The sequence below is a fragment of the Berghia stephanieae genome, chromosome 7 (assembly GCF_034508935.2).
Source record: "Berghia stephanieae isolate SIO BIC M18660-M18661 chromosome 7, UCSD_Bste_1.3, whole genome shotgun sequence".
NCBI lineage: Eukaryota > Metazoa > Mollusca > Gastropoda > Nudibranchia > Aeolidiidae > Berghia > Berghia stephanieae.
The window spans coordinates 64,711,110-64,723,439 of NC_088366.1; the positions used below are offsets into that span (position 1 = coordinate 64,711,110).

At 35.5% G+C, this 12,330-nt stretch overlaps 2 protein-coding genes across 2 annotated transcripts in view; one reads left to right on the plus strand and one right to left on the minus strand.

Moving 5' to 3' along the window:
- Nucleotides 1-12,330, plus strand: part of LOC144977653 (protein disulfide-isomerase TMX3-like) — a 221,833-nt gene that overhangs the window by 71,701 nt on the left and 137,802 nt on the right. The window lies entirely within an intron of this gene.
- LOC144977652 (uncharacterized) overlaps nt 1,870-12,330 on the minus strand; it is a 133,947-nt gene continuing 123,486 nt past the window's right edge. The window contains exons 4-6 of the mRNA XM_078923080.1: nt 6,274-6,433; nt 5,559-5,731; nt 1,870-4,299 (exon numbers count right to left, since the gene is read on the minus strand). Of these exons, the coding sequence (XP_078779206.1) occupies nt 3,992-4,299; nt 5,559-5,731; nt 6,274-6,433 (641 nt within the window). The 3' untranslated portion in view covers nt 1,870-3,991. The remainder of the gene's footprint in view (nt 4,300-5,558; nt 5,732-6,273; nt 6,434-12,330) is intronic.

The following is a 12,330-nucleotide window of genomic DNA, read 5'->3' on the forward strand; positions in this document are numbered from 1 at the left end:
GTGAGAATTGATGGATATATTATAATACAATGGGACTTTTATACCGGATGGTGGGAAATCCGGAAGGCCCCCACCCCCATTCCTATTCTCTCTCTCTCTCTCTCTCTCTCTCACTCTCTCTCTCTCTCTCTCTGTCCCTCTCTCTCTCTCTCTCTCTCTCTCTCTCTCTCTCTCTCTCTCTCTCCCCCTCTCTCTCTCTCTCCCTCTTTCTTTCTTTCTTTCTTTCTTTCATCCTTTATTTCTTTCCTTCTCTCTCTTTCCCTGTCTCCTATCCCACTTCTGTCTCTCTCTCTCGCTCTCTCTCTCTTTCTCTCTCTCTCTCCCCCCCCCCCCACACACACACCCACAACACACGCGCGCTGTGCTCGCACATTCACTCTCTTTGTCTAACACTCTTGGAGAATTTTTTTAAAAAGCAATCAAAAAGCGCATGTATACACACACACACACACACACACACACACACAGATACACACACACGCCTGTGCAAAAAAAAAATGATAATTACTCTCAATGAGACATCCATTTGCTCACATCTTCAACTTTCCTTCTTCGCCATAGAACTCACACACTCACCGTGTTTATTTACTGTAAATCTCTTATACCAGCGTCAATAATCACATTTGTACTGTAGACACCCAAATGAATAGATCCATCCATCAAATCAAATAGTCCTATGACAAAATATACCTAACAATCACCTATCACAACAATAATCACATTTGTACTGTAAACACTGGATGCATGTGTCAATCCATCAAGTCAAAGTCTTATGACAAAATATACCTCACACTCACCCATCACATTTAAAGAACTGAACAAATGTGTATGAAAGGTACCAGACAAAGCAAGGAAGAAAAATACAAGGGGAAAAACATCGAAAAATAATAATAATAATAATAATTATAGTTGTAATTATGATAATAGTAATAATAATAAAAATAATAATAATAATAATAATATAATAATAATAATAATAATAATAATAATAATAATAATAATAATAATAATAATAATAATAATAATAATAATAATAATAATAATAATAATAATATATAATAGTAATAATAGTAATATTAATAATAATAATAATAATAATAATAATAATAATATTATTATTATTATTATTATTATTATTATTATTATTATTATTATTATTATTATTATTTTATTACTATTATTATTACTATTATTATTATTATTATTATTATTATTATTATTATTATTATTATTATTATTATTATATTATTATTATTATTATTATTATTATTATTAAATACATTCCCTTCAATTAGCCATGCTAATACTTTTGCGCCTTTCAATAGAAAGAATAATTATGAGAATGAAACCCCAGTCAAATCATTCTAAAACAAGCTTATAAATACAATTCAATAATAACAAAACAATGCAATTTTCTCTCATAATTAACATGATACAACTACAGTAAAATAGTCACAATTGCAGCAGCAGCAGCAGCAACAACAATAAAGATAACAACACCAATAATAATCATAACAACAACAAAATTGGCAAAGAACATAAGCGCATAATATATATATATATATATATATATATATATATTATATATATATATATATATATATATATATATATATATATATATATATAGTAGACTGATGAAATGGAGGACATAGAAACGATTGTTTCGGCAAAAAAATACTTGAGTGAATTTATTTATCTATATATGCTCTAACTTAAATTATCGAGCATTCTCGTACCTACAAATACCCACCAACACTCATATAATATATATATATATATATATATATATATATATATATATATATATATATATATATATATATATATATATATATATCAATAATATGATTTTCGTTCATACACCGTCTCACCATCAAACCTTGATGTATCCTAATATACTGTCTCCAATCCCTTCAATGTTAAATATGAATTTCAAAGCCTCGACTTAAATAATAAATACTTCACTGAATTCCACAGGCATTAACATTCACCACAATAATTAAATTAACTCATCCCACACAGTCAGTTTGTCAATCGTTATTTCTATAGAAGGAACGAAGATGACGTCACTCAGCGCTTTGTTACTGATTTTTTAAGACGGCAATTTTAATGAATAGATCTCGCTAAATTAATTATATCAACCAGACTGTAAGGTTACACGTAGTTTGAATACTTTTTTATCCGACTGGCGGGTCTTGTGAGTATTTTACCTAATCACGTAGCATATGATATATTGTCTCCAGACAGACACGGAGAATTGAAAAACAGACCTCATTGCGGGTGGTTGGATGGGAGCATCACCCTTGAATCGTATACCTATGATGTTCGCATGGGTGTACGATCCGATAGTGATGTCGTTTCTTCTTCTCTTTACTAGCCTATCCTGCTTCTTTGGTTTGTGATTGTATTTTTGACAGGGGATATTTTTTTTCTGTAAATCTTCTGCCTGTTTGTTTTTGGTTATTTATAATTTAGCTTATGATATCTTTAGGTTATGATTTTGATTGACATTTGTACTATTTTTGTTAGATTGCTTGTTTTTTTGTTTCAGCGGTCTCTCATATAACCTCAATTGTGTTGGAAGAGACCTAAAGCAACAAACAAACAAACCTCATTTTACAATCGGTCGAATGCATACATCAAAAACTAAAACATTCAAATCCAAACTTTCGTTATTTTTTTTATTTTCTAACCATAAAAATCCCGACATTTTGAATGAAATGTAACAAGTTTTGGTGTGACGTATGAAATATGAAAGTTGGTTGAGAAAGCATCTCCGTCCTTCAAGTTCTTTGAATGCTGGAAATATTATCTTTCGATGAAGACATTGCAAGGGACAATATCCTCTCAAGCCCCTGGCTTGTTTACTGTTGGTGGTTTGGAGTAATCCATGTTTCCAAATGTCTTTACCCTGTATAATTCAGTGTTAAAAAAGAGAAAGCATCTCCGTTCTTCGAGTTCTTTGATTGCTTGAAACATTATTATCTCCCGATGAAGAAGACATTGCCAGGCATATCCTCTCAAACCCTGGTTTGTTATCTTTTGGAGAAATCCATGTCTCCGTTACCTTTACCCATTTATGATTCAATGTTAAAAAAGAGAAAGCCTCTCCGTCCTTCGTGTTCTTTGAATGCTTGAAATATCTCCCGATGAAGCAGACATTGTCAGGCATATCCTTCCAAGACCCTGGTTTGTTATGCTTTGAAGGTTTGGAGTAATACACGTCTCCGAATGTCTTTACCCACTTTTATGATTCAATGTTTAAAAAAAAGAAAACCTCTCCGAGCTTCGAGTTCTTTGAATGTTTGAAATATTATCTTTCGATAAGGACATTGCCAGGGATATCCTCCCAATCCCTTGGTTTGTTATCTGTAGGTGATTTGGAGTAATCTATGTCTCCAAATGGGACAGATTTCATTCATTCATTCACACCATCTGTTCCTTTACCCTTTTAAATTGATGATTGACAATAATGATTTTGTCATTCATTCAGTGAGATGACCCAAAAATGTATTTAAAAAAATAATGACGTTCATGGAAAATGGTTTCTCGTGATTTTATCCTTTGACAATGGCCTATTTTGGTAGCGAATGTTTTGAGCTCATTCTATTTCTATCATATGCCAAGACATACACACTTTATGAGAGATAATACATGTATACTTCCAAATAACTCATCGACTCGTGATGGGGGCGAAAACATTCTAATTATTAATGTGTGAATATATCAAATTGACACAAAATAATCACCAGTCGCTCTTTTAGTCGTGAAAAGTGAATTCGTGTTTGTTTCATTTATTCTTTCATGCCCTAATTTGTTAAAATACCTAGGAGTTAAAATAATATTTAACATGTGGAGCAACGGAAGGGAGGAAGGGTCAACATTATTAATTATTTTAAAAACTATATATTTTAAAGTATAAGTTTATAAATGTATAAAATTAAAACAAGAAAAACTCTGTAAAATCCACTATTCGTGTATTTCAACATTATCGACGTTTGTGGTAGATGGGTCGGATCTTCATCTCAGCCCCTCTGAGTTGATCAAACTTCCAGCTCTTCCAAGCGATTCCCTTGTACCTCACGTCACTCTGGTTTTGATAGGGACCGTTGAGTAAAGCGTACCAGCACTTGTCGAACCACCAGCCGGCCTCCCACTCGCTGGCACAGCTGGCGTCGCGTCGGTTGTCATGGTCACGGTCCTCTGTGCTGAACTGTTTGTTGTTGTGACGCATCAGGGAGTCTTTAGCGCTTCCGCTAAAACCGGAAACGTGGAGTCTGTAGTTGTCTCTCTCGCCTGTTTGGGGTTGAGGTTCAAAGAAAACGTTGTCAATTGTCAATAAGGTAATAAATAAATGAATAAATAAATACATAAATAAATAAATAATAAAGAAATAAGTACATAAATAAGTAAATAAATAAATAAATAAAAGGGAAGAAAAGTGTAATGTCAAAAGACTGATTCATTGGAAATGTAAAACCAGTCTTCCCCCGAGGACTGGATGGATACATACCTTGTGTGATGGGAGCGATCTATATTCATGCTTTCGTCCAAACTAGTCATCGATCATAATATTATGATCTGTAGTTGTACAACGATTGGACATTCCTCAATAAATGTAAACAAGCTGCTGTGTTTATGAACGGTGTAAACGTTCCCATGAGTCAAGCTGAGCACAATGGCCAATCGTGACACTTTCCACTATAGAGGTCATTTTGAGCACGCTCTGCAATGTGACCAATGACCTCGAGCACATGGAAAAGTAATATAGATCCGCATCCCCATTGATATTTTGGTTTCAGATTAATAGTAACTTATTTTCTAGTGTAAATTATGAATGCCGGACATCAATAAAGACCATTCATCACTCTTTTCCGATCCGTTATCCTAAGAATCTGGCAATACATCCTGTTAGTGAAATAGCTATGCCATCTTTTATATAACCTATTCATTATTAGTACTCATAAGAACTGGTTACGTACACACTCCCAATTATTTAGGGACCAAAAGAGTAAGAGTTTTGACGGCACGATTTTTCTTCCCATTAAACCCTTTGAGACTCAATTTACTCATCTCACAACATTTTGAAAATGAAATAAATAAAATCCCCTTTATTCATCCCATAGGGGAAATTTATCTCTAGGGTCTATTCCAAGGGAAGACTGGAATAACCCAGGCCTCAGCCGCAGTGAAGCGCCGCAGCTTTAGCTAGGGCGAGGTGATTTTGCTCAAGGCTCAAGGCCAGACATCGCAGCGGCGGGTAATCGAATTCGGTACCTTTCGGGTACGAAGCAAAGACCGTACCGCTGAGCCACGATGCTCCTTTGCAAGTAGATCACACTAAAATCAAACCTAATTAGTTATTTTATATGACAGATACGTTTGTGCTTGTCTCTTGTATACCAGATGGAAGTTTAAATTGACATTATATTTCGACATCAAGAAATATTTCAAATTTTCTCACGTTAAGACTTTTTCTGAAGTCTGGAATCGATTATCTATGTCGATCGATATTTTGAATAATAATTTATCTGGCCAAGAAACGTTCCACTCACCCTCGATTTTAAAGTTTGAGTACAGGGCGTATACTCGATTACCGGAGAAATCCCACAGATCGATACGGAGTTGGTATCGGGCCTGGTTGGTCAGCAGGAAGATGTTGTCGTTGCCCAGCCAGTGCTCGCCTATGACGTCACCAAAGCCGTCACGGTAGTCGTCCCATTTCCGCCTGGAATAAATGTGGAACAAGGATAAAAGATTGTTGAATTTGTGAAGGTATCGCTGAAAGATATCGATTTAAAAAAACAAAACAAATCAAAGCAATGAATTACGCCGTGAGAATAACTTGGACATAAACGATTTCTTATGTTGACAACAACAATCACAATGAACACTATGATGATGATGATGATGATGATGATGATGATGATGATGATGATGATGATGATGATGACGATGATGATGGTGATGATGATAATTCTGGACGTTGTGTTTTCACTAAGGATTAAGATAGTTGAGTTACTATTAATGCATCCTTCATAATTTTCCATAGAGCTTCTCCATGAAGTGACATGTCTCGTCCCACACGTTTAGTGTTGCTGCTGCTCCGTCTAGTTGATATTGCTCTATATAAAAGCTCAACAAAAATAAGAAAGAAAGAAAAAAAGAAAAAAAAAAAAGAAATACTAACGAGGATGAAAACTCATTCACCAAATCCAATAACAAAGTTAAAGATAAAACAAGATCGGAATCCCATCCTGGTCTACCTACTTGAAATTGACCGATCCATCCTGTCGTCTTTGTATCAATAGCCAGCCAGCCTTGGGCGAGTCCATGTCACACCAGACGGGGATGGGGCAGGCCGAATACAATGGCTTGATGTAGTACACGTCACTACGGTGATGGCCGCTGTCGTAGACGTCTGCACAATCTGGGGGGACACGAAGAGGTGATGACGGTTAGATAAATTAAATAAGAATGACGATGTTTGTACAAATTTAATCATGACCGCTAGAAAATGGCCATAATGTTGACGGCATGTCATTTCCGGAAATGTGTAACTGTAAAAAAAAAAAAAAAAAAAAAAGAAATGGCTGCCACTGTGCAATCTGGGGACACGATCGGGTAATGACGGTTAGATAAATAAGAATGACGATGTTTAAACAAAATGATGACCGTTAGATGGCATTCATTTTCGGAAATTTGTAGCTGTAAAAAAATGGCTGCCACTGTACAATCTGGGGAAACGTCAGGCGATGATGGTTAGATAAGAATGACGATGTTTGTAGTGTTGGTAATGGTTTATTTATTCATCTTAACAACACCACTACCACATTATCTCATTCGTCTGTATGTAGTGTTTTATTCATCCTGTTATGTCGATAAAGGGGAAACCCGAAACGTTCATTTGATCTGTTTTCGTATATCATTAAATTGAAGCTTTCATTCAATTTCACATTGTTACTATTTATTTATTCGAGCAGCAACATTTACATTTGTGTACAGAGAGTATGACTTCAGACAAAATTTATTTTCTATTTTCTCTTTATCCCGACTGGATTAAATCCATGAATATACCAGGAACAGTACCCGAAGGTAAACACATTCCTTCTATAACATCTCTATTATATTATAGCCGTCGCACTCAACCCAGAGGTATTTGCCCTCTTCAAAAATTTATCTCGATTTTTTTTTTTTTTTTATCCTGTGTGATGTTATCTGATTTATTTATTTTTAATTCCTGTACTCACCCACACCCAGTTTTGTTTTTATGATTCAGGCCTGTGAAAATAGTCGACTTATCCTCCCATCATTACAGGAACTCGTTCAAAGATAAACTTGTGAGGCTTTTATCCCTCATGGCTTATCGCTCTGGGCTGTTGGTTGATGTGGAAATATAACACATGCTTCTTTAACCGCAAACCACAACAAAACGTTTCGTTCCGCATTCAAGACCCGTCACGTCTTTTGTACCCTTTTGTGGTGACGTCATAATAGACCGGAAGTAGCTATGCAGCAGCAGTGATTTATTTGGCATATTTCATTTTCTGTGTACAGACCCCTGCGTAGCAACAACCGATTATACATACAGGAATACATTAAATCATATTATATGAATATATTAACATTCATTTGTATGGCATCTATTATATAACTTGTCCATTTTCTCACATTTTTATTCATATAAATTCTGTAGTTTCTTTCGTTTTTTTGTTTTTTTAAAGAGCAAAATGATGACATTGCTTTTTCTCTCTCCATTTTTAGATACATTGCCTAAAATAGAATGCTGATTTCTGTTTAATTATAACAATTTTCTTCTTCTTCTTCTTCTTCTTCTTCTTCTTCTTCTTCTTCTTCTTCTTCTTCTTCTTCTTCTTCTTCTCCTCCTCCTCCTTCTCCTTCTTCTTCTTCTTCTTTCTTCTTCTTCTTCTTCTTCTTCTTCTTCTTCTTCTTCTTCTTCTTCTTCTTCTTCTTCTTCTTCTTCTTCTTCTTCTTCTTCTCTCTCCTTCTTCCTCTTACTTGTCTCTTTTCTCATTTTTTCTATAATTCTTATTTTCTTTCTTTTTTTTTTTTTTTCTTCATTCTTTTCTTCTCCATTTTAGTCATTCTATAATCTTTTCTTTTATTTCAATTTTCTTCTTCTTCTTCTTCTTCTTCTTCTTCTTCTTCTTCTTCTTCTTCTTCTTCTTCTTCTTTCTTCTTCTCTTCTCTTCTCCTTCTCTCTTCCTTCTTCTTCTTCTTCTTCTTCTTCTTCTTCTTCTTCTTCTTCTTCTTCTTCTTCTTCTTCTTCTCTTCTCCTCCTCCTCCTCCTCCTCCTTCTTCTCCTTCTCTCTCCTCCTCTTCTTCTTCTTCTTCTTCTTCTTCTTCTTCTTCTTCTTCTTCTTCTTCTTCTTCTTCTTCTTCTTCTTCTTCTTCTTCTTCTTCTTCTTATCCTTTTTTAGAAATATTATTTTAAGACTTCTTTTTTTTAGCTCTAAACGATTAGTATTACGAATCTTTGGCTCCAGCAACAGACTTGCATGTGCATATTTGATTCAATAAATTATGTGGAAAAGGAAAATTTGGTTCCATAGAACCTGTACATTTAGGACTTTGGACCATTTTTGGATCATGCTTTGAGCAATAAATTATTTGTTTCTAAAGCTATTTATAGTGACATGTCTTTATTCTTCTCATGGAAACTAAGGATTTTTGAAATCTCATGTAGGCAACTACAGTGTCGATGCATTCCGAGTTCTAAAAGAATGTATAGCATTTATATAGTGCAATATCCTCTAAACGTGCTCAAAGAGCTTTACAAAGGGTCCCTGGCCAACAGGAAGACGTATATAGAACGAGACATGACGCCTGTTAGGCGATATTACATTTTTTCCGACAGAGACAACGCTGTTAACGGCCAGGTACTCATTTTACACCTGAGTCCAGTGAGAGAATGTGAGTAAAGAGCCTTTACCAAGGACTCAACTATGCGCCGAACAAGGCTCGAACCCAGGACCTTCCGATCCGAAAGCGAGTGTCATACCACAAGACCACATAGCCGTTCTGAGTCAAATTGAATTATGACGTCTCTCAAAGTCTGGCCAACCCTCGAACTATTTTTTTTTTCACTAGTTTCGAATCGGCAAGAAATAAAAGCATATTATTATTAGATAACACACACACGAGTTCAGGCAAGATTAATCCATTGTTACATAATGATTGTACATTGTATTTAACACATTCTTCGTAGCATATAGGTAGAATGAAGATGACGCCACTCAGGTCTTTGTTATTGTTTTTTGCCATCCGCGTTTATGAGTATTTCTAACTTTACTGTATTAACCAAACTTTAAACGTTCATGGTTACATATAGATTTGTGTGTTGGCCCGTTATACTTCCGGATGGCAATGTTGTGAGCTTCTTAGCCAAGCGCATACTAATCTATCTATAGATAGAATTAAGTTGACGTCACTCGGGTCTTTGTTATTGTTTTTTTTTTTTTTGCCATCCACGTTTATGAGTCACTAAACTGTATTAACCAGACGATAAACGTTCAAGGCTACATATTATAGTTTTGTGTGTTAGTACGTTATACTTCCGGATCTACACATCTGTCACATAGAGGTGGGGAAGGGGAGGGGGGGGGGGGGTGTGGACGGGTTTGAAATCTCTTGGCACATCTCTTGACTGTTTACCTTGACCTGGGATTTTTTTAAAACCCCATTAAATCTCGTTATCTTTTCAAATCAAAGTTCTTAATCAAAGATTTGTTTAGTTGATGGAGGCAGCCATATGGCATATGTCCATTATCCACACGACTATTTACTCTTGTCCTAAACATGCATGGTAATTCTATAAAACAAATATAAATATCAAAAACGAAAAGAAAATTAATGTTGAGATATTACAGGGTGAAGATGCGTGTAAAAAAAAATACTTAAGGGTTGTAATGGTGCGAGTAGATTTAACTTTCCACTGTTTACACGAAGTATAAAAAACAGTAGATTGTTGACCAATCAAATCATGGAATATGTGATACATCTTCAGACGTGGTCGGACAAGCAGGGTTGGTTGTTCATAAACAATAACATATGAAATCCCCCTCTCTCTGATCATTGTTATTGTTTTTTTTTATACCGCCAAATCGGTGACTAGTTTTCACACAATTGTCTCGATCAGGTTATCAACATTTCTGTGTTGGTTCTATTGATCCAGCTGTAGAACAGTGGGTATTTTACTTAGACACATACCATCGATAGTGAAGCATCTGCAGTTCGCTTTGTTAACCAATCACTACAATTGTTTACATTATGACGACTGTCCGAGAGGCGTGGTTTTCTAAGTGCCTATTGACTTCAAAGACAAGGGGCTGTTTAATCAATTGACCACACGCTACAGTCCATACGTCACACGCCACAGTCCATACGTCACACGCCACAGTCCATGCGTCACAGACCACACGCCACAGTCCACGCGTCACACGCCACAGTCCACACGTCACACGTCACAGTCCACACGTCATACGCCACAGTCCACACGTCACACGCCACAGTCCACACGTCACACGCCACAGTTCACACGTCACATTCCACACGTCATACGCCACAGTCCACACGTCACACGCCACAGTCCATACGTCACACGCCACAGTCCATACGTCACACGCCACAGTCCACACGTCACACGCCACAGTCCACACGTCACCTGGTCACGCACAAACGATACATGCCAAACAAACAAACAAACAAATAAACAAACTATAAATAAAATAACCGTGTGTGTGTGTGTGTGTGTGTGTGTGTGTGTCAGCAAAACGGATCCTTAATATCATAATTCACAGCCCGTCTAAAATCAGATTTAATTAACGTGAACACTGAATGCATAGCAATTGATTATATTTTTTTTGAGAAGCCACACACGTTGAAAACCATTATTCTATCTCATGAAAAAACAAACAATACAAACAAAAGAAAACAAAAAACAAAACAACACAAACCCCATTTCTACGCGTCAGCTTGTGAAGAGCAACGCTAGCTGCTAATGTCAGTCAAAATATCCATGTAACAAAGTTGAGCTTTTATATAGGGCAATATCCACTAAACGTGCTCAAAGCGGTTTAAAATGGGTCCCTGGCATGGCCGACTAGAGTACTATAGTTACTTCATGGTCCCTGGCCAACAGCAACCCGTGACGATATTTATTAAAGGGCGAGTTATCTGGCCAATTTTTTAAATATGGAGTTTTCCAGAGTTTTCCTGTGGATTTTTATTTTTAATTTATTTATTTTACTTGGTTATTTTATTTCACTTTATTTATATAAATTTTATTTAATTAATTATTTATATATTTATTCAATTTTGATTAATTAATTAATTAATTAATTAATTAATTAATTAATTAATTAATTTACGTTTCTTTACAGATTATGTTGAAAGGAGTGCCTTACATATTTTTTTCAATTGTGCTATAGTAATGTCGGCATTTCCCCAAAACTGAAGAAAGTGAAATAAATAAATAAAATCAAATCCATTTACTCATACCATAGGGGAAATTTAATTGTCTCAAGGGTCCATTCCAAGGGAAGACTAGAATAACCCTGGCGTCAGCCGCATTGCAGCGCCGCAAACTGAGCTAGGGCGAGGTGACTTGCTCAAGGTCACTCAACATAGCGGGTATTCAAGCTCGGTACCTTTCGGATGCTAAAGCAAAGACCGTTCCGCTGAGCCATGCTGCCCGATAAGCGGTGTTATGATAAAAGTAATGTTTCACTTCGGAGATTTCAACTTTTTAAAATCCTAAATTAAAAATACTAGATCTATTTGTTTATTCATTAATAAAACAAAAGAAAATTTGTTTGTGCAATTCAAATATTTAGCTTTTAAAAATATAGACTTGTTTTGAATGATATTGGCACATAGGAATAACCGTCGAGACTGGCAATTTGGTATAACCGTGATGCCAAGTATTTTGGCATTTGTCATTGTAATACGATATGTGTCTTTAATTAGGATATGCATGCAGCAAATAGTTTGGTTTGGAAAGCGCTGTGTTCTTGTAATCTTAGTTCACAAGGAGGGATTGGTGGTGGGGTTGAATTAATGAATAATGGTGACTATTTTGATAATGATGTCAACAACAACAACAACGACGATGACGATAGTAGTAGTAGTAGAAGTAGTAGTGGTATTATTAGTAGTAGTAGTAGTAGTAGTAGTAGTAGTAGTAGTAGTAGTAGTAGTAGTAGTAGTATATAGTAGTAGTAGTAGTATAGTAGTAGTGTAGTAGTATAGTAGTAGTAGTAGTAGTAGTAGTAGTAGTAGTAGTATAGTAGTAGTAGTAGTTTGTTA